General features: G+C 49.2%; 1 protein-coding gene across 1 annotated transcript; it reads right to left on the bottom strand.

Annotated features, from left to right (window-relative positions):
• Window positions 1-3029: 3029 nt before the first annotated feature.
• On the bottom strand, window positions 3030-21340 carry TRIM16 (tripartite motif containing 16). The gene is made up of 6 exons (XM_006118704.4): window positions 20672-21340; window positions 17156-17251; window positions 11424-11657; window positions 10380-10551; window positions 6934-7029; window positions 3030-6592 (listed from the first exon to the last, which is right to left on the bottom strand). The coding sequence occupies exons 1-6, from the start codon at window positions 21224-21226 to the stop codon at window positions 5955-5957; spliced, it is 1791 nt and encodes a 596-aa protein (XP_006118766.2). The 5' UTR covers window positions 21227-21340; the 3' UTR covers window positions 3030-5954.
• Between the last annotated feature and the right edge of the window lie 630 nt (window positions 21341-21970).

Genomic DNA, 21970 nt, shown 5'->3' on the forward strand with positions numbered 1-21970 from the left:
TGCACGGGGAATAGCAAATGCATCTTTGCATCGAGATGCTTTTGTTTTTCCCAGAGCAGTCTGCCAGGGCCAGGCCCTTTTGAACTGAGCTCCTGGCAAATTGCCCCCTTTCCGTTCCCATCACAACAGGCCTGCATTTGCCCCTCATTCCACTATTCTATATGGGGAGGGGTTCTATGTGCTGAGCCTGAGGCTGCTAGAGAAATCAAGATGGCTTCCTCCGTGCCGTGGTCCTGGCTGGGGCAGATCACAGACCCCAAGTGCAGAAACCAGCGTTACTAACTCTGGTGTGTTTTTGTTTCTCTTAAAGCCCCAGCCACTGGAAGCTGGACTTGCACAAAAGGCTCAGCTTTCATACACAAATAATGAAGTGTCTAGCCCTGCTGTTAGCAGAGCAAAGCTTGAAAATGAGTGTGCCCTCAGACACCAGGAGGTAGAGAAAAGAACCCAACGTTTCTTATTTTTAAAACACGGGTTTTTTAAGCTAGACTCATGATTTTGGAAGGGTGGTTGTTGGCTAAATGAGAAATACTCCCATTTCCCCTCTGTGTCCCTGTATAGACCTGGCCTCCGTCTCCCCCTCAGTCTGGAACAGGAGCAAGATGGGAAGGGAGAACAAAGGCAGAAGAACAAGTCACGGGGTGAGTGGGAGCACCCTGCTTTGGGTTCACCATCACCAGTCCTGGGAGGGTCCATCTTGTAAAATGGCTTTGTCTGTACCTGCGTGCAAGAGGCAACTCACCCCAAGGCATGTGAGAGCAGCTTTCGAGCAGTCCCCCTCCCCCGGTCCACCTCTCCTGACTCAGCATTACAGCCTGCTCACATTGAGTCTCCCCTCTTCTAGGATCAAAGTCTATGTCCACACTGGCAGGTTCTTGCGCAAAAACTCGCAGTGTCCACACTGCCAGCCCACTCTTGCACAAGAAGATTTACAGCCAAGTGTGGGAAGAGAGGGCTTCTTGCGCAAGAGCTACACTCTTTTCTAACAAGTGTAAGCCCTCTTGCGCAAGAGGGCAGTGTGGACGCACGGCAGGGGTTTCTTGTGCAAGAAACCCCTATGGCTAAAAAGGCCATCAGAGAGCTTTCTTGCACAAGAGAGTGTCCACACGGCCATGGATGCTCTTGTGCAAAAGCACATGGCAGTGTGGACGTGTTCTTGTGCAAAAGTTCTTGCACAAGAACTCTTGTGCAAGAATCAGCCAATAACTCCTTGTGCAGGCTCCAGCTACAATGCTGGGCCCAGTATTTTGGAGACTCTTCTCTCCGGGCCCTTGCAGTAGCTGGTAGGGGAATCCAGCCTCATCCTCCTACTACAGTAGGTTCCAGCCCAGTGACCCTAGGACGAGCAGCCCAGCTCTGCTCCATCAGACATTTGTTGCTCTCTCAGGACTCCTTCCTACCATTAGCTTTTCTTCAGGCCTTTTTGCCAGTACAAAAAAAAAAAAGCACTAGCCAGAGCTGCTGCCCACAAGCCTGATTCTTGCCCCCAACTTAAGCTTCCTGCCGGCCCCACAGACCTCCCTGTTCCCCGCAGCACCCTCCCCTCTCTAGGGACAGGAGAGCTCTTCCCTCATACTCTGCAGTCCTTTGCACTCCAGGCCCCCAAATCCCTTAGGCTTCCCTGCCTTCAGCTTCCATCTGGCTCATAACACCTGTCTCCTAACTCTAACCCCAGGCCTCTTTCTACCGTCAGCCCAAGAGAGACAACACCCAGCAACAACCCTGCTGCTGCGTTTCTTTCCCCCTCCTGAAGGCCCAGCTCTTCCTCACCTGGGCTTGATCACCACCCGTCTTCCCTAAACCATGTGTAACCCATCTACCTAACAGGGAGTGATCTAGTTAAGAAACCCCCAAGGTCGCTGTTGCTATGTAGATTTCACAGGCAGGCTATGCACATAAGCTTCTGGAATTGGGTGTGGTAGGGGGGTTTTTTGGGGGAGGGGGGGTGTCCCTCTGTTGCTGGGGTCAGACTCCAGGATCCAGCAGGCAGGGCAGTTGCTTTGCTAAGGGCCTTGTGTCCTGGGAGAGGTTGAGCTAGGAGCAGAGAGCAGGCTGCTGTCCCTCACCCTACAGCAGCTAGGGATGATGTTGATCCTCTACCAGGGCACATGGACAATGCTAATTATAGCAAGGGGGACCTGGGAGGGGACAATAACTTCAGTGCTTGGAACGTGGTTTGATTTTAGCCAAACTGCTTGGCTGTGTCTAGATTGGCCAGTTTTTCTGGGAAATGAGCTGCTTTTCTGGGAAAACTTGCCAGCTGTGTACACTGGCCACTTGAATTTCCACAAAAGCACTGACTTCCTACTGAAAGAAATCAGTGCTTCCTGTGGAAATACTATGCTGCTCCCGTTCAGGCAAAAATCCTTTTGTGCAAAAGGGCCAGTGTAGACAGCTCAGATTTTCAGATTTGAAAATGGCGATCGGGGCTTTTTTGTGGAAAAGCGCGTCTAGATTGGCACGGATGCTTTTCTGCAAAAGCACTTTTTGCGGAAAAGCATCCGTGCCAATCTAGATGCTCTGTTCTGAAAATGCTTTTAACGGAAAACTTTTCTGTTAAAAGTATTTCTGGAAAATCAAGCCAGTGTAGACACAGCCCTCTAGTTTATTTTGCAGTCTGTGGAATTCTTCAACTCCTCTTTAAATGTAGTAATGGGGAAAGAGTCACTTCTATTTTGCTGTTCTGACTTTTGTATTTTCTAGTAACAGGGTTTTCTTTAAGTCTGTATATCTGTGATTTACTGAGTGGTTAATCAGTGAGCGGGCTGCCTAGTGGTGATCCACAGCAGGGGAAGAGGCTGCCTGGACTCCAACTGAGAAGCCCTACATGTAAGTGGAGAGCGAGTTCAGACTCTGCATGTGGTGCAGACTTGATGATCAGAGACACAATCTGAGGCTTTGATTAACTAAATCTGAGCTTTTGGGAGTCTCTCAGTTTCTTCTTCTTGTGTTTACATGTGGATTGAACTGTTCAGGTCTTATTTTTGGCTTTCTCTGTTTGTTTTTGTTGTAACTCTAAAGACCATGTCTGTAGGTTGTAAAATTAGATTTTATAAAATCTTACAATGAACAGTTAATTCAATAAATTCATTTCTTTAGTTTCTTTTGGCACTTCTACACATGGATAGAAAAAAATCCACATATAAATGGAAAAGTTTCAAAGGAATGTTGTTTACCCCCCATTCAGGTGCAACCAAGAGGCTTAACTGGTTCCTGTTAACCCTTTCCTTACCTGTGGGGGTTCACATCCCGTTACTCAGTGCTTTGCCCAGTACCAACTGTGTGAAGCAAAACAGTGTTCATGGGCTGGCCCGTGTAGCTGTACAGCCTTATTGTAGTGGCGTTCTAAGGCTATGTCTAGACTACATTCTTTTTTCGTGAAAGGGATGTAAATTAGATGTATCGCAATTGCTAATGAAGCGGGGATTTAAATCTCCCCCGCTTCATTAGCATAAAAATGGCTGCCGCTATTTTTCCGCACAGAGCTTTGTTGGAAAAAAGCACCAGTCTAGACGGTGATCATGCGAAAAATAAAGGCTTTTCCGAAAGATCCCTTATCCCTAGACTACAAAAAAGGGATGTAGTCTAGACGTAGCCTAAGGGAGTTGTGGAATTGTGTATAAAGGACTCTGAAAACACAGGGGCTGTGTCTAGACTGGCCAGTTTTTCCGGAAAATCAGCCACTTTTCCGGAAAAACTTGCCAGCTGTCTACACTGGCCGCTTGAATTTCCGCAAAAGCACTGACGATCTCATGTAAGATTGTCAAGTGTTCTTGCAGAAATACTAGGCTGCTCCTGTTCGGGCAAAAGTCCTTTTGCGCAAAACTTGTGCGCAAAAGGGCCAGTGTAGACAGCTCAGATTTGTTTTCCGCAAAAAAGCCCCGATCACGAAAATGGCGATCAGGGCTTTTTTGCAGAAAAGCACATCTAGATTGGCACAGATGCTTTTGCGGAAAAGCCGTGCCAATCTAGATGCTCTGTTCCGAAAATGCTTTTAACGGAAAACTTTTCTGTTAAAAGCATTTCTGGAAAATCATGCCAGTCTAGACGTAGCCAGGGTAAAACACACTGCCTTCCCTGAGGGGGCTTACGCCCACCAACAGAACAAAGCAAGGAAAACAGCTCTGGTGGAGATATCTATATTTAATGAGGACAACAAGGTAGGCAGGCTTGAGGAAGAAGAGGGTTTAAGGAGGGCTTTAAATAGTATTGGGAGGCGGAGGTAGGAAGTTGAGATTTGTTCCAAATTAATGATGGTACAAACCTAGGAGTGAGGCAGAGAAAAGGAGCAACAAGAAGAGAGGATAGGGAGCAGAGCTAGGAGCTGCAGGTGTAGCAAAAATTCAGCAATTTAGATAGGGCTGAAGGCAAAGACTGAACTTGGATTAGAGACAGTATAAAACAGGACGGTAGCACAGGTGGAATCTGGCGGGGCCTAGGGTGATGGGATGAACCATAAAGAGAGGAAAGCAGTTTCAGTAGAAGGCTAGATGAGCTGGAGAAGATGAGAGGGACAGAGAGGAAAAGAATATTATTAATTATACAGAACAATGCACCACAGTACTGCCTCCTTCCGCCTTTCTGCCGTTTTACAATGCTGGATCAGCAGCTTTATCCCCATTTTACAGATCAATTAACTGAGGCATAAAGATGAAGGTGCCCAGGGTCACTCATTAACAGAACCCTCCCTGCCAGTCCAGTGTTCTACTAAGGTGCTTACTTACGCACTCATTGTTTTAGTCTCTGAACATCTCACCCACTTTGGGTTGTTTATCCTCACAATGCCCCTGCCAGCTTGGGCTCAGAGACACAGAGCAACTTGCCCAACATCACTCAAGGAGAGGATGGTGGTATAAGGAAGAGAGCACTGGTCCCCCCCCCCACTACCCATCTGTGATAGTGCTCTAGTTGCTGGAACAGCCTGCCTATCTGTTAACTTATTCTGTGTCCAATGAGAGCAGGTGTAACAACCAAACTAAGCAAAAGAAATGTAGGTTGAACATTAGGAATATTCTGTTAGTGCCTGATCCTCCTCTCGCACTGGTTGTACACCAGTGGAGCCCCACTCCAGCTCTCTAGCTGGTATAAACTGCCACAGCTCAGCAGAGCTACACAGATCAACGCTACCTGTGGATTTAGCCCAAGGCTAACTTCCATAGGGTTGCCTCTGGCTTATTCCATTGTAAGTATTAAGTGACTGCAGAATTGGGCCCATAGAAGCTGGAATAGTTTCTCAAGGGAACTGGTGGAATACCCATCGGCTGTGTCTACACTGGCAAGTTAAAAGCATTTCCGGAAAATCATGCCAGTGTAGACATAGCCACCATGTTGTAATAAGGCAAAACCCTAGGCTACGTCTACACAAGAACTCTTGTTCTTGCACAAGAACTCTTTTGCGGAAGGGTTCTTATGCAAAAAAATCTTGCACAAGAGCACGTCCACACTGCCATGTGCTTTTGCGCAAGAGCATCCATGGCAGTGTGGATGCTTTCTTGTGCAAGAAAGCTCTGATGGCCATTTTAACCATAGAGGCTTCTTGTGCAAGAAATTCATGTTGCCTGTCTACACTGGCCTCTTGTGGAAGAGCTCTTGTGCAAGAGGGCTTATTCCTCATGGGGAGAGGAATAACTCTTCCGGAAGAAGCCCTGTTTTACAACGCTAAACTGTAAATTTACTTGCGCAAAAACGCGCGTGCAGTGTAGTCAGCAGGCAAGTTTTTGCACAAGAATGATTGTTCTAGCGCAAGAAGCTGCCAGTGTAGACGCAGCCCTACAGAATAAAGCATTTGAGAACATATAGCAGGGAGCAATCTGCACTGGGAGCTGGCCACATGACCTACAAAGACTTGTCCAGGCATAGGAAGGTGAGAACCAGCTTTGTTTATGGACTCTCTCACTGGAACTCCCATAGCATGTATCCCCTGGCTGCCCCAGTATTAATATTGATCCACCCCCTTAAGTACTGGCCAGTCCTTCCGCCTCAGCCACTGCACTTGGGCTGGAAAGAGCAGCTTCCTCTGGAGAAGCAGAAGAGGCTGGACTCTTCTCCTCAGCATCCCCTGCTTTGATGATCCTGACAGAGTTTTCTTTCTTCGAAAGCCAGAAAGCGGGGTAGAGCGGCTGAGCAAATTCACACTCAAACTTGTGTATCAGAGTCATGGTGTCCGAAGTGACGCCGTAGAAAGACAACGTGCCCTTGGGGTAGTCCAGATAGACCCCGACCCTGCGGAAGGCGTCTGTTTTGAGGGGTGTCTCCACCTCACTGTGCCACGCAGAGAAGCCCTTGCCATTCCACTGGATGCTCCAGGAGAAGTTATTCCCCGAAATGCAGCCGTTGCTCTCTGCCCCCTTCCGGTCAATGCTTTTGTACGTCATCCCGACGTAAACGCCGGCTCCGCTTATTTCAGCCTCAAAGTAGTAGCGGCCCATGTACAAGCTCGTGTCTGACAGCACCTGGCGCCAGTGCTCGAATCTTTCGGGGTGGTCTGGGTAGCCGTGTTCCCAGGGGGTGGTGTTGGTCACTTTGCGGTTGTCCTCGAGGAGCCTGAGATATCTGTGGGCTGTGACTGGGTCAAACGTCAGCGGGCATGTGTCTAAATAGAAAAAACCTGTTACTGAAATGGTGAAAGAGGCCTCCCCGGTGGACAGTCTCCATGTTGGTTATCCCAAGGTATAAGCTATGGCTCCTGCTCCACTACTCTTCACACTCCATCACTAGGCATCTGAATTCCTTTGCATAGCCCAGGAAATTTCCCCGGGGATTGAAAGAAGCTGTGGTCATGCTGGTGTTTCAGCAGATAACAATTAAAATAACTAAGATACAGATAATCAAAGATAATCTACATAAACCAGGTCACTTTGGAAAGACCTCAGCGGCCAAAGCCCCGGTTCCCTAGCACCTGTCCGCTTTAGAGGCATTAATTCCCGTACTTACACTTGAGAAAGTCGCTCCTCGTCTCGGGGTCTGGAGCTGATACGCGGTGCCTGGATGGTACAATTGCAGACACCATCGTTTTGATCCCACAGTCGTCTTCACCAAGAAAGACAATGAGTGTGCGGTTAGTACTCCCAGAATTACCCTGCGAGTGTGTTTGAGGTGGGCAACCTATAAGTCCTGAACCCATAAAATCACAACTGCGGTGGCGAAAGTGAATAAAAAAAAGTTATTTGCTCCTTCCCATAACACAAGAACTAGGGTTCCCCAAATGAAATGAATAGGTAGCAGGTTTAAAACAAGCAAAAGGAAGTACCTTTTTACACAACACATAGTCAACCTGTGGAACTCATTGCCAGAGGATGTCGCAAAGGCCAAGATTACAACAGAGGGGTTCAAAAAAGAGCTAGATAAATTCATGCAGGCCAAATCTACCAATGGCTATTAGCCAAGAAGGCCAGGAATGGCATCTTTAGCCTGTGTTTGTCAGAGGCTGGAAATGGATGACAGGGGATGGATCACTTGATGATTATTCTATTCATTCCCTCTGGGACACCTGGCATTGGCCATTGTCAGAGGACAGGACACTGGGCTACATGGACCTTTGGTCCCACCCAATCTGGCTGTTGTTATATTTGTGCGCTGTGTAAAGAGTGAGGTTTTTTGATGTTGTTAATAGGGTAAAGAACCAGCCATTTTGGGCACACACATTGGGCAACGCCATCCTTCAGTTCTCTGCATGTTGAGCATCTGAACAGCCCCTACCAGAACAGGATCTGGAATGGAGCCTCTGGCCTCTGCTGCAGTCATTTTCAATCTTTTTTCATGTGCAGAGCTCCCCAAAAACTGAATGGAGGGGCAGGCCCCTGTGGAAATCACGGAGCATCTGTGGTCCCCAGGGCTCCATGGCCCACAGGTTCCACGTCACTACACCACTGTAATACACATGACAATGTCAGTGTGATGCTGGCGTGGCTGAGATCAGGGTGAGGCCGATTGAAGGTGAGGGAAGTACAGTGCAGCAGAGTCAAGTGCAAACAGTCCTCTGTGGAGCCCTTGCAGGTGGCTACTCCTGTCTCCCCTATGGCAAGGGGACACCCCTGGCAAGTTACTCCTGCCTAAAAGCAGCAGAAGGGCTGAAGAGGGGATGGGGTAGCTTCGTGCCTCAAATGCACAATAGGGCTGCACTTGGCCTGACTGCTCCTCATTCATGCCTGGCCTTGGTGCCTCCCTGGCCGCTTGCACTGAAGCGTCAGAGAGTAGGTGTGAGGTGCATTTGAGGCCTAGCGCTGGACCACATTTATGCAGGCGCATGCACAGCCGAGTGCAGCAGCCTCCCAGTTCCTGCTACACACTAGGAAGGGCACTTCTGGCTGGTGTTGGACAGGCTAGGACATTTTCAGGACTTTGTGACGGCACTTTGCCCAGCTAAACTCAGCACACACACCCCTCTCTGCACCTACGCGCTGTTCCATGCCCTTCCTTGCCAGGGGTGTCTCTGGTGTAAATACAATGGTATAAATACTCAAGCATGCCGAAATAGGAGGACGAGCAAACCCAGAGGAGAACAGACTCAAACTGCAAAGCCACCTGTGGAAACCCAAGCAGCGAGGCCGGCTGCAGGTCAGTCCCAATGCAAGTAAAGTCCTTCATTTGGGGCGGGGGGAGACAAGAAACAGCCAGGCAGAAAGTCGAAGAGAGGTGAGAAATCAGCAGCAACTACCACGCTGTAGCCACTAACCGGCAGGACTAAAATCACAGGGGAATGGGAGAAGCAATAGTTTGAGATGGCAGAGACAAATTTCTATCCATTTGGGATGGGTGTGGCATCAACTCTACCAGTGCTGTGAAGGGACTCCCATTCTGACTGGGTAAGCGGGTTTTCCGGCTGATTTGCACTGCCGGGGTGTCACCGAGCAGCCAGATCCGACATGGAGGATAACTGTGGGCCATGTCTATAGAGCATTTGGAGATCCCTGGATAGATGGCAGTCGATTTGATGAAATTGCAGAACTCATTTATTCCAGCAAAAAAATCCATTTGCTGTAAATGCTACAACTCAGATTGAGTTACAGCCGCTAACCCAGCATTGACTCCACCTATGCTTCCCAAGGAAATAACTGCAGTCCCTGGAGCTTCAGAGGGTAGCCGAGTTAGTCTGTGAGGGTATGTCTACACTTGTACCCTAGTTCGGACTAGGGATGCAAATGCAGGCATTCGGAATTGCTAATGAAGCACGGATTTAAATATCCCGCGCTTCATTAGCAAGATCTCGCTGGCGCGCTAGTTTGAACCAAAGCCCTTGGTTCAAACTAACGTTACTCCTCAAAAAATAAGGAGTAACGTTAGTTCGAACCAAGGGCTTTGGTTCGAACTATCGCATCCCGGCGCGCACTTTCACTTTTGCATCACTGTGATTCGAACTAGTGCGCCGGCGAGATCTTGCTAATGAAGCGCGGGATATTTAAATCCCTGCTTCATTAGCAATTCCGAATGCCTGCATTTGCATCCCTAGTCCGAACTAGGGTGCAAGTGTAGACATACCCGCACAGAAAAAACAACAAATGGGCTGGTAGCACTTTATAGACTAACAAAACATGTAGATGGGATCATGAGCTTTCGCGGGCTGGAGTCATGAGTTGGGGATATGAGACTCATAACTGGGTGACTGAATTGATTCGCATGGGGGAAAAAGCCTGTTTCCTTGCTGGCACCATCAGCTCAGCCCTGATGACGTCCAGCCATGCAGCAAATAAGGCGGGATTGACCTTTGGTGCCCAACAGCTGGCAAGAGGGAACGCGATCACCCAGCAGCACATGAGCTTTGCTCTACTGGGGACAACAGGCCGGAGTTCGTATAAACAAGGAGGATTGACTAGAGCCAGCTGATCATACTAATGCATGGGAGGGTGAGGAATTCAGCTGGACTGTGTCAGACTCATACTGATCAGATTTCTATTGTGCACTTAAAAGGCGTTAGGATGGCAGGCGAGATACTCTCCAGGCCTCTCCAAATAGTAAACCATTAACTGCTGGTTGTTTGCCTTGATCCTTTGAAAGAAAGACTGGGACAAAGTTAAACGGAAGGGAGAGGGGGAAATAGCCGGAAAGTTTATTCATTCGCTTGTTCTCTTTTCTAAACACAGTATTGTGCTTAAATAGAAACATCGCCCCCCACACACATCCTGGCACCAGCCCACTTTTCTCTCAGGCTTGGGCAGCCAGTAACATCGCAATCTCCACACCACAAACTGATACCAGAGGCCTCAGTGTGCACTCTTGCAAGCCCAGCCCAATGATCTCATTGCAGAGAGGAAGCGTTAGCTGCTGGGTTCTATTCCCTGGGGCATTCATTCCATCGGGGCCTCCCCTTTGCCTTCTGGGGACAGCGCGAAAGGGTTCATGCACACCCAGAGCTCATGCATTGAAGCAGCCATGAGACTCACCTTCCTTTGCAAAGTCCTGGAGCTTTTCCTTGTAGGAGGTTTGTACAAGCGCTAGCAAGTGATCTGTTGACTCCAAGATGACCTTCCTGATCGCTGACAGTTTATCTTTCAGGCCAATGTAAACACTGGGAAGCGCATCATCCCCTGTGCTCTTCTTGAACTCACTGTACTCCTGCCAAAAAAAAAATTCTATATGTGTTCATTTTCCTCTCATATTTGGCTGACTTTGTACGAGATCCATCTCACCGCGAAGTTCCTAGCAAACTCCCAATTGACATTAGTGAGAGTAGACACTGACCTTTTCCATTCCATTGCAGCCTTGAAGTATTTAAATTCAGCTGATGCAGAAACCTTTATTATGGAAGATCTTGAAGATCAGGCAAAATATAAGGTTCATCAGACAAACTTTATGACTATAAAAGCTGAAGCGGAGGAGGAGGAGAAATCGCCTGACCTCACTCTAAGCTCCCCTGTACTGCGGGCATTAGAAAAATAAGAGCATGAGCCATAAAATAATGAGGGAAACAACACAGCCAGCATTCGTAATGAAATGACAAGGCTGGCTGTATGCTAATAATGCATCTCAGCCACTTTCAGGGGGAATGAAGCTAAAGGTGCAAGTTCTATCATCTTCACCCAGGAGTTTTACACACTTCGGGCTCAAACCATGCGGCCTTAGAGAGCCACGGAAACATTATCCTTGTTTAAAAACAAAGGTGAAAAAAATCTCCTTCTCTGTCTCCTCTTAGACGATTTCAGGGCACTTTAGGCCTGGAAGACACTTTCGACAATCCCAGTCTTACATTCCACAACCCAGGGAAGTCCAATCAGTTCGGAATGTAAATCTCCAATTCAGGGTACGGAAGACGAGGGCCAGTTCTAATGTTCTTAGAAGGCAGGACACCATTTTACAGTGCTACAATGGCATAAGAGTGTCCGATCATACTTCACACTTGCCCTAAGCTCCTCAAAGCAGAAACCAGTCTCCAGGCACACTCACCCACCCCTGCCTTTATAATGGAAAGGCCTTGCCCCTCATGGTACCTTAAGGAACAGGATGTCGCTGGTGTGGATGACCATCTTCTCCAGCCTGAGTTTATTCTCTTCCATGGCAGCACGTTTGTGTTCCAGATGAATCTTTATCCCGTTGGCTTGATTCACCGCCACACGCTCCTTCTCCTCTAAAAATCCCATGACGTCCGACTGGGCCATCCTGACAGCGTCCAACAGCTCCCCAAACTGCCCAGTCACCAGGCTCTTCACTTCGGAGATAGAACTCTACAGGGACAAAAGCCACCGCAATTGCCTTTTCCAGCTTCCCCTCCTGCCGTCCGCCCTGCTGGGTCCCCACTGCACCCTCCTGGCCAATGCATCGCGATGTGCAAACCACATGTGCTCGTCACTGTGGTGATTCCTCCAGAGCACAGAGGCAATAGCAGCCACCGCTAATCAGTGAATCCAGTCTCAGGGACTGGAACCCACAGCAGATTACTGCATGATCAGACGTTCCGAATTCTGAAAGCCCCCACTGCCCAAAGAGATGCCCCACATATATTTGCAATGGGCTCCCCAACCCTTTTCCAGCATTTTCTGGTCTCTCCCCCCGGCTCCACTCATACGCGCTCACACCCCCCGACAGTAGTTTAGTGCTGACTGATTGAGGGTCACAGCCAGGGAAATACAGAGAAGTGAAGTCAGCCTGTGGAACTGCTGGATACTGTTAAAAGGGCAACGTGCAAACCCAGTCAAAGCTGCAGCTGTTGGCAAGTTGACCTGAGGAGGGGAGGGCAGAGAAGTGGAAGGGCAAAAGAAGCCTGCACATGAAACCCAGTGTCTTCCCTTTCATTTTATTATAGGGGTTAGCTCACAGTAGACCGTACTCCTTCCCTAGTTATGCACTGTCCACACACAGGAAAGCCAGCCCAAACTGCTCCTTGATCGGTGAATCCCCCTCGTTTATTTGTCAGTAGGCGTGGAAGGGTTCGATTTGTATTGGTAGAGGAAAGGTCTACCAATGTCAGGAAAGGTCCCTACACAGCACACACACAAACCACAAAAAGATATTTCCACCAGCACATCCCAAAGTTCACAGAGGGGCATGCCGCATGAGCACTTCTTGGTAGCGTGTGATTTACAGATGCTGATCACTTGTGTCCTAACGGTTCTCAAGCTTTAATTTTTTGACTCAACATCTGCTGCTATGAAATAATTCTTGCCAGACCCTCCCCATTGGCTGACACTTCCTGTAATTTCCCACAAGGGTAAACTTTTAAATGGATAAAAATGCTTAAAATAAATAGGAAATTATAAAAATAAAATGTGGCCACGTATATCGATCAGGATGGTGGCCAAGTGCTGAGACTTGCTGTGGAGGAGTAAGATTAGACTGTATGTAACAGGGGGACTCTCGAATGCCAACAGAGGGGGGAAAGCCACAGGAGGAATAAACTCTGTCCTATAATGAGCGTCCCATGTGAATCACAAAACAGAGACAGAGGCACTTCCAATGGATAACGGAGAAGGTAACACAATAAGAAAACAAATTAGGGCCAATTAAGGTCTGGGGGTGGGGAAGTGTCCAAAGCCTCCTCCTGCCTTGCCAGGAACACGTGGTGATGTGAAGTGTCACGCGCTGCTCGCAGGCTGGGGGGGGGGGGAGGTAAAAGGAGGCTTTGCGTGCTCCCGCCACCCCCAGACCAATCAGGGCCTGGGGGCGGAGGAGGTGCATGAAGCTTTCTCCACCCTGCCCCCACCCTACAAGGAGCCTGCAGCACTTCAGAGTGCCACGTGCTCCTTGCAGGGCCGGGGGAGTTTTCCCGCACTTCCCCGTCCCCAGGCCCTGATTGGCCCGGGGGTGGGGGAGCGTGCCAAGTCTCTTCCAGGTCATGGGTGCCTAGTGGGAAGAGAGGGGCAAAGGGGCTCTCCCACCCCCAGACCAATTATGGTCTGGGGTGGGGTAGCCCTGCCCTGTCCTGTTTCGGCCCCACCCCTTCCTGTTTAGGCCCCGCCTCTTCCGGAGTGGCCCGGGGCTACTTCTAAAATTTTTGAAGTGGCCCCCGGGCAAAAGTTATTGCCCACCCCTGACATAGAGGATACAACCCCACCTGCTTTGGGACTGGAGCCCTGCTGCTGGAAATGGAAATAAGGCAGAAGTAAAATTCTGCCATGATTTCTACTCCACAGTCCCTAGGAGAAAAGTATCCTACAGCGCATGCAGAGCTTAGGATCTGTGCAGCAGGATGGCTACAGCCAGGCTGACTTAGGTCCATCCCACACTCCCTTGTCAATTAAACAAAAACCCCTCAGAGTTTCCAGATGATTAGAGTCCAAGGTATTTGAGCACCGAATCGCTATTTCTGCTCAGACTGCTTACACGAGGCAAGTTGCTGTGGAAGGTTGACCTGAGAACTCGTCCAGCAGTAGAAATTGGACCCATCCCACCCAATTATTTCACAGAAGCCATCGAGTGGCCACCAGGAGGCAATGGCTTTTCCCCTCGACTTGAAGCAGCCACCTAGGAATGAAGTGCTTCGTATCTCATTAGCCATGTCCTGGGGGGTTATTCTGGAACGACCAGGACTTGCCATGCAGAAAAATAACAACAGAACCGTGCAATCTAGGGAAGCAGCTGTCGAGGTTGGACCATGGAGTGAAATCTGTGGAAATACGTGAGTATTATGGCCCCAGTGCTGCACCATTTCGAAAGGGTAACGATTAGTCACCTTTCCTAGTTGTTTCAGCCTGATACTGCTCTTTGGAAGCCTGTTTCCCTGTGGAGATGTGACTCAAAGACACCTCACGGAGGCAGCTGCATGATATCCTCAGACAATGGTTCTGGGGTGACTCTCCACCACAGACGCCCACGCAAAGCTGATCCTGCCCTGGAATAGCGAAATCTTTTGGCATTAGCAAGCGTTCCCCCGCAAGATGAACAAATCCGTTTGGATCAGAGTCAAACCAGCCTAAAAATCTCCCCTGCAATTCAAAAAAGGCCTGAACTTCGGTGGAGTTTTCCAGCTTTTGATGTGGATGCATTTTCATGATGACGTGACCTCTGGGTGTTATGATTCTGTCCAGCCAGGACCCCACCCTGTCTTTTTACAGTCACTTTTCAGGGTAAAGCTGCACTCCAGGGCTGGGGAGGGAGTCTGAACTGTGAAGCTGAGGCTACGTCTACACTGCAGCCCTTAGAGACAATGCAAATGAAGCGCTCATTAGCATTTGTCGCACTTTCATTTGCATATCTCTGCTGGTGCTTTTTGCAGAAGAGGTTTTTGTGCAAAAACAAGCAGTGCAGACGGGGTTATTTTGCGCAAAAAAAAACCCTTTGCACATGATCCCTTATGCCTCAAAAAAGGAGGTATATAGGATCTTGCACAAAAAGAGGGGGTTGCATAAAACAGCCCCATCTACACTGCTTGTTTTTGCACAAAAACCTCTTCCACAAAAAGCATCGGCAGAGATATGCAAATGAAAGCGTGACGAATGCTAATGAGCGCTTCATTTGCATTGTCTTTGCCGACAAAAGGCTGCAGTGTAGACGTAGCCTGAGATGTGATCTGAGCTTGTCCAAAGAATTTGGGCTTCAGTATCCCCGTGTAGCCCACAGGTGAATGTTTATTACTGGCTCTGTGCTCAGTCCCCAGAGGAAATGAGTTAGTTACAGCCCATGTAGGGAGCTTGAGCTCTGCAGTCATGGCACAAGCTTTTAGCTCTCAGAATCCGCAGTCCAGTCTTTAGCGTGAGCCAAAATGGCCGCTGTCGCAGCCGCTTAGCCCCCACGCTCGTCCACACTAAACTCATATTCAGCTTTGCCTGTGCTGAGCTGCTGAGGTGGACTTGGAGGAATTCACGGGGCTATTTCTCATGCACCAGTACGGATTGCTCCATGAATCAACATGGTTGACTTTATGACAGTGCAGTGTCCTGTGTAGGGGCTTCATGGTACGGATACAAAAGACCTGGCATGAAATCCTGGCCCCCTGAGGTCAATAGGAGTTGTGCCATCCATTTCCCTCCTGATCCGTACCCAGAAGACCTTACAGTCTAATTTGCGGCATGAAGCAGTAAGTGCAGGATAACAATCAACGGGAGGAGATATTTGGGCAAGGAAGGTCACAGACTTTAATAATACAGTCCTGCCACTGTGCAGCAGGCAAGGGGGCATCTTAATGTTTCAGTTCAGCGGGGCTGTTTTATTTAGTCAGTGGCTCAGTACTCAGTGGTGTAAATCTCTCTATCTGAGGTATTTATCTGTCATATAGACTCATAGACTTTAAGGTCAGAAGGGACCATTATGATCATCTAGTCTGACCCCCTGCACAGTGCAGGCCACAGAATCTAACCCACCCCTCTTAGAATAATCCTCTCACCTATATCTCAGATATTGAAGCCTTCAAATACTTTGAAGGCCCCAACATGCAGAGAGTCCTTCAGCTGTGACCTGTGCCCCATGCTACAGAGGAAAGCGAAAAACCTCCAGGGTCTCTGCCAATCTACCCTGGAGGAAAATTCCTTCCCGACCCCAAATATGGCGATCAGCTAAACCCTGAGCGTGTGGGCAAGACTCACCAGCCAGACACCCAGAAAGTTCCCTATAGCAACTCCTATCATCCCTCCATTGACCTATTTCCAATTGATAATGAATGGTCAATTAGTTACCAAGATCATGTTATTTCATCCAACCATCCCCTTATCATAGAATCATAGAACTGGAAGAGACCCCAGAAGGTCGTCAAGTCCAGCCCCCCACTCTAGGCAGGACCAATCCCATCTAAATCAACCCGGCCAGGGCTTTGTCAAGCCGAGACTTAAACACCTCTAGGGATAGAGACTCATATCTAAGCTCCTCACCATTTTCAATACATTGGTCCTCACAACACTTCTCAGAGGTAAAGCAATGTTATTCTCCCTGGTGTACAGTTTGGAAACAGAGCTAGAGGGAGACTGGGTGTGTCTACACTGCACCGTTATTTCGAAATCACTAGCATTATTTCAAAATAACAATGTGAGCAGCTACACAGCCATTCCGTTATTTCGAAATAATGGACGGCTTATTCCGAAATCTGTAAACCTCATTCTACGAGGAATACACCTATTCCAAAACAGCTATTTCAAAATAAGGCGTGTGTAGACGCTCCACTGCTGCTATTTTGAAATAGCCCTTCACCAGGGCCATTCTAAGTTATTCCTCCCCAGTGCCTCCTGGGGCTCTAAATCGAGATAGCACATCGACGTTAGGGAAGCCAGCCTCGGACTCATTTTGAGGCTTCCCTGCAGCGTAGACGTGCTATTTCGAAATAAGATATTTCGGAATACCTGTTCCTGAATAGCTTATTTCAAAATAAGCATGCAGTGTAGACGTACCCTAAGTGCCTTCCTGGGGTCACACAGGAAGTCTGTGGCAGAGCAGGCCGAGTCTCGCATTAGTTTCCTACACAACCCTTCTTTGCTAAATCAGCACAGGTCCATCCAGCTTGACCCGTTGTGATTACCTTGCTTCCTGTTGGCCTCACAGAAGAGGGTTTTAAAGGAGCGTCAGTAGCAGCTTGGGGACAGAGAGGAGAGGACCAGCCATGCCTCAGAGGCAGCATGGAACAGGCATGGAGACATCCGTGCATGACAGGGGCATGGAGGCTACATACATTTCACACATACAGGAGCGTAAGACTGTTATCCAGGCTCCTGTTAAATGTCATATGGATGACAATTTGCATGCCACTATTATGGGTGAAGTTTAGTCTGAGAAGGAAAAATAACCCAAGTTCTGTCCTTACCACTATAGACTGCGTGTTAGTCTTCAGCTTGACAATTGCATTTTCAGCAGACTTCAGTTTCCAATCATACTCCGCTTGGGTCTGCAGAAGTTCGCTCTGAGAATGGATGAAGCAAGTGTTAACAATACGTTCTCTCCATGATCAGCCAGGATAGTGGGGGAGGGGTTGTGAACCTCTACAACTGGTTTTGGGGCACCCAAAAGCAGCTGAAGCCCATGCATTTTCCCATGGACAAGAGCAATACACAGGCTCACAGCCCTCTGGGCATTCTTATTAGCCTTTGTTTGATATAGGGAGTGCGTCATCTTTTTTCTGCATCTGAAGAAATTAGATCTTGGGACTTAATCAGAAATCCTGGAACATTTCTAGAACCAAATTTGAAGCAAAACTTTACAAAGTTCTGAAAGACAGTTCCCTCTTCACTTCTGGGGTCTAATTCTGCTCTCGTTTTTCACGCTTGTTTAACTTCACCGACTTCTGTGGAGTTACTCCTGATTTAAAACCATGTAAATAAGTGGCGAATCAAGACCTTTAGCTTCACACGTGGGATCGAGCCAGAATGTTAAAAATCTTACAGAAAAGGCTGTTTTCGTGACTTTTCTTATCTAATTTTGAAAACCCCATCGATTCAGAGAAGGAGCCAAACTTTGGGTTTATCCAGGGCAATTCTAAACTTCTGAGGGCCAGCCAGGACTAACCAAAACAAGAGAGTCTGATTTTTTTATTGGAATGTTTAATTGCCTGTGGAACTCTCTGCCACATGATAATGAAGACTAACAGTTAGTTAAATTGAAAAGAGACTTAGACATCTACAAATAAGACCATATGTAGTTATGTGAGATTACTCAGCACCCAGTGGTTCCTACCGCTCAAAGTGTGAGGTGCTGGACACTTTGGAAAATCTAATCTCTTCACTTAGATGCCTAGTTGGAACTTGAGCTGACCCTATATGCCTGCAACAGAGTTGACCATTCATCAAAGCCTCCCATGGATGTCTCAGAATTTGGGTCCCCGATAATGTAAGCCATAGGGATTATTCACCAAAGCCTCCTGCGCTTTGGTCCTTTGGGTGTCTGCCATGCCCTGTGCATCAAAGGAGAAAGATATTCCACAGCCCATTCCAGGCCACATACTTTATCTCTGTTGCAATCAGCCCACACACACCCAGGAGAGTTGGTGTCTTAGGTGTGAATGGTACTGAGATTTGAGAGGTTTTAAATGGAGGAAGAGCAGGGAAAGAACCTGCTGAATGCAAGATAATCAGAAAAGGGGTTAAATTCAGACGGGCTCTGAGCCCTTTGAAATCAGCAGTGGAACCATGGAGTTAGCTAGTCGACTAACCAACAAACCTAGGCATATTGGTTAATCTAGTCGATTACTCTCATTTCCCACCCCCTTTGCTGTCTCTGCATCAGAAGCAACAGGGGGGAGCAAGACCCGGTGCTGGGGGAAGCCGGCTTAGAAGCTGGTTCCCCTCAGCACCACCTCTGTGATGCTGCCTGGTGTACCCCTCCACCCCATTTTGCTGCCTCTATCAGAGGCGCAGTGCGAGGGACAGGAGAACAGGGGAGGCTGCCATAAAGCAGCCTCTGCGGGTGATGGGCCCAGACTCGCTGCAGGCAGCAGCAGCCCCATTACATGGAGGGTCCAGCAGCAGCCCCAGTCCGTGGAGGGTCCCAGCAAAGAGGGCACTGGTGCTGGAGCAGCCTGTCTGCAGCCAGCCCGGGCTGCTGCTGACAGAGGCTGCTTCATGGCAACCTCCCCCACTCTCTTCCCCCCAGCAGCCTCTGTCCATGGGGAGCTAAGACCCCCGCAAACAGGGGCTGCTGTCACCCTGCGCTGTTGGCCTGTATCAGAGGCAGCAACGTGGAGCAGCAGGCAGCCGGTCCATGAGGGGAGCTGTTTTTTAGACTGGCTCCCTTCTCGGACCCTTGCGGGGTGGCAGGGGGCCTCCTAGGAGTGGGGTTGGAGCGCATTGGCTGTTCCCCTCCGGAGACAATAGAATAGTCGAGTAACCGCTAACAATGCATGCGGCTAGTGGGCTATCCCATTACCCCAAAGCTAACATCCCTAGCTGGGTTTGGGGATGCTAATCTAAAGCCTCTGACTTCCAGAATAGTCCCTGGCTGTCAGATCCCATGGTGGCATGTCGGAACAAGAGGAACGGTTACTTCACAGATGCGGTGAGGACGACCGGGGAACGCTAAGCTGTGATTCACTGCAGCTGCCAGGACATGGACTTTACTCACAGCAACAGCCAGTCACCTGGGACTGGAAAGGGTGAGTGCAAAGTGGGAGAGGAGGGAGGCACCCCAGGGGGAGAAGCAAACTGGAAAGGGAGTTCCCTTACTCACCAGTGCAAGCTTCCCCATGCAAGCAGTCCTGCTGGTTTTGTATTCGCGAGGATACCACCTACAATTAGGCACCTCTACCCACCTCACCCCACCCCACCCCCGCCTTTCCCCACAACGCGCCCATGTGTCAGAAGATAAATGTATCAAACGCACCTAGGTGACTTGGGATCCTAGATCCCAGTTTCCAGTGACAAATGGCCAGGACGTAAAAGGGATTCAGGCACCTAAAGAGCCAGTGGAATGGGTTAGTGGACTTTTCCAAAGTACCCCAGCTCCCACTGAAATCCCCCCAAGAGTTCATAGCCTCCTGTTCAAAACTGCCCCTAAGCCACCTTTGCAAATGGGACTTGGGCACCTGAGTCCTGCAGGCGTGTTAGCAAGTTTACCTCATTGCCTCATTTCAAACCAGGAAACCTTTAGCCCAGTCACAGTCTAAATAAATCAACAGCATTTTAACAACCTTCCCGAGCAGGTAGGGCACCAGCTACCAGGGCTGGAACACCTTCCCCCACGAGCCCCGGCCCGGGAATGGGAAGGGAAGGTAAATGCACGTAGCTAAGATCTGACTTTCACTCAGGAGAGGAAGAAGGAACTCCGTGTGCAGAGTCAGTACTGGACGCCCACGCTCACAGCTTCTGGCAAAACCAGTCAGTCACTATTACGTACTATCGCTTCAGGTGAAAGCCCGGAGCTTTTACTCAGTTCTTTCTAAGTCAGTGTGCCCGCCTCACCCTCTGAGTGGGCTATACTCCTTTGTGACTCAGTTGGCCCCAGTTCTGAGCTCGGACTTAGAAGATCAGTGAGTCACACCCACTCGGCACAATGGGGTAGGATATGGTTAATGTCTCAGGACCTGGAGAATCCGGACCATTGATATTAATGGGGTTTCTCCTGCTTTCCCCCAGTGTGTGAGTGATGGTTTTGCCAGGGGAGAACCTGCGGATTTGGCCCACAGACAGGAAAAACAAATCCCTCTTTGGTATAAAGTACAAGGAACTGCTTAAGGAAACCAACAGCCCGACGTGGCTGCAAACCAGACAAGACCCACGGCCCCCCTCCATTATCATAGCTTCAGTCTGGAGTAAATGTCGGGCCCACCCTGTGCCTATGTCCCTTGGCATCCCGATCGCTCTGTTCCAATAAACGCCAAGCAGTGACTCACCTCATTGGCCTTCCTGGCTGCCTCGCAGGTGAGCAAGTTGTGCCCCTTGTGCGCGTCGGCCAGGCACTCCTCGCAGACACACACCAGGTCGGTCTGGCAGAACCACCCCAGTGGGCCCCTGTGAGCCTCACAGGTCTGCAGGTCAACGTCCTTCGCAGGGTCCATCAGCTTGTGTCTCTGCAGCCTGCTGTTCTCCAGGTGAGGCCGGAGGTGGTCCTCGCAGTAATTCACCATGCAGGTCAGGCAGGACTTCACGGCCGGGGCCTTCTGCGCCATGCAGAAGTCACACAGGATGCCTTGCCCATCGTCCTGCTCCGGAGAGCCGGCCAGGCCCACTGCCGTCTCAGGGCCAGTTACAATCAAACCGCCCTGCAGCTCAGGCTCTGGGCTAGTGGATCCTGGGCTTTCGAGGCCATTTCTCTCTGGACCCTCATTTTTCTCACCTGGCAAGTCTCTGCCCTCGCAGACCTGAGGTCCCATTGCCTTAGGGGCAGGGCCACCTAGTACCAATTCCCGGGTCAGCCCTCCTGGAGCAGTATAGTCGCAGTCAGCCATTCCCCGCTGCTCTGCCTTCTGAGGTGCGCACAGCCCAGGCAACAGCCCAGAGGAGGAGGAATGAGAGAAAGTGACGCACCTGAACTCACCCAACTGCCTGGAGCGGTTAACTCTTTCCAGACGCGCAGTCAGAGCCGGGCAGCTAACAGCTGTGTGAGCTCGAAGCGCGGCTGCTCCTTCCAGCTGTGGTTCTTGTCACTGCCCCTGTCTCAAACCTCCCTCCTCCCGCTCCGACTGGCTGTCCTCAGACCGTAGAGCCCCTGCTAGTTGGGAAGCTTTTCTTTCCCTCCCAAAATGTCACATTTTCACCAGGAACCCTGGAAAGTTCAGCTGAAAACTGCTGAAAATAAACAGAAAAAAATGGGTTTGGGGTTTCCAACAAAAAACGTCACAAATTTTCAAGGAAAGGAGACCCCCTTCTGCAGAAACTTTCCTTTAATATTCAGATTTCCAGTGCAAAAAAAAAAAATGGTGATTAAAAATGTTGGCTCCTGTAGACTGACAAAAAGGTACAATTAATAGAAAACCAAATCTTAGTGTTCCTCCTGCATGGATGGCAAAACTCTCATTGAACGGATCAAATCAGAAGGCCTTGCTGAGTTTTTTAGTCAAATGGAATTGTGACTGAGCAAGGGCTGATGAAAATCTGATTGGGACAGCCAGGATTTGGCCCATTAACCATATTTAGTACGGATTTCTTCTTGCAACCTCTGAGCTAGGTCTCTCCAAAAGGCTGTTATCAGG

The sequence above is a fragment of the Pelodiscus sinensis genome, chromosome 20 (genome assembly GCF_049634645.1).
Source record: "Pelodiscus sinensis isolate JC-2024 chromosome 20, ASM4963464v1, whole genome shotgun sequence".
Taxonomy (NCBI): Eukaryota; Metazoa; Chordata; order Testudines; family Trionychidae; genus Pelodiscus; species Pelodiscus sinensis.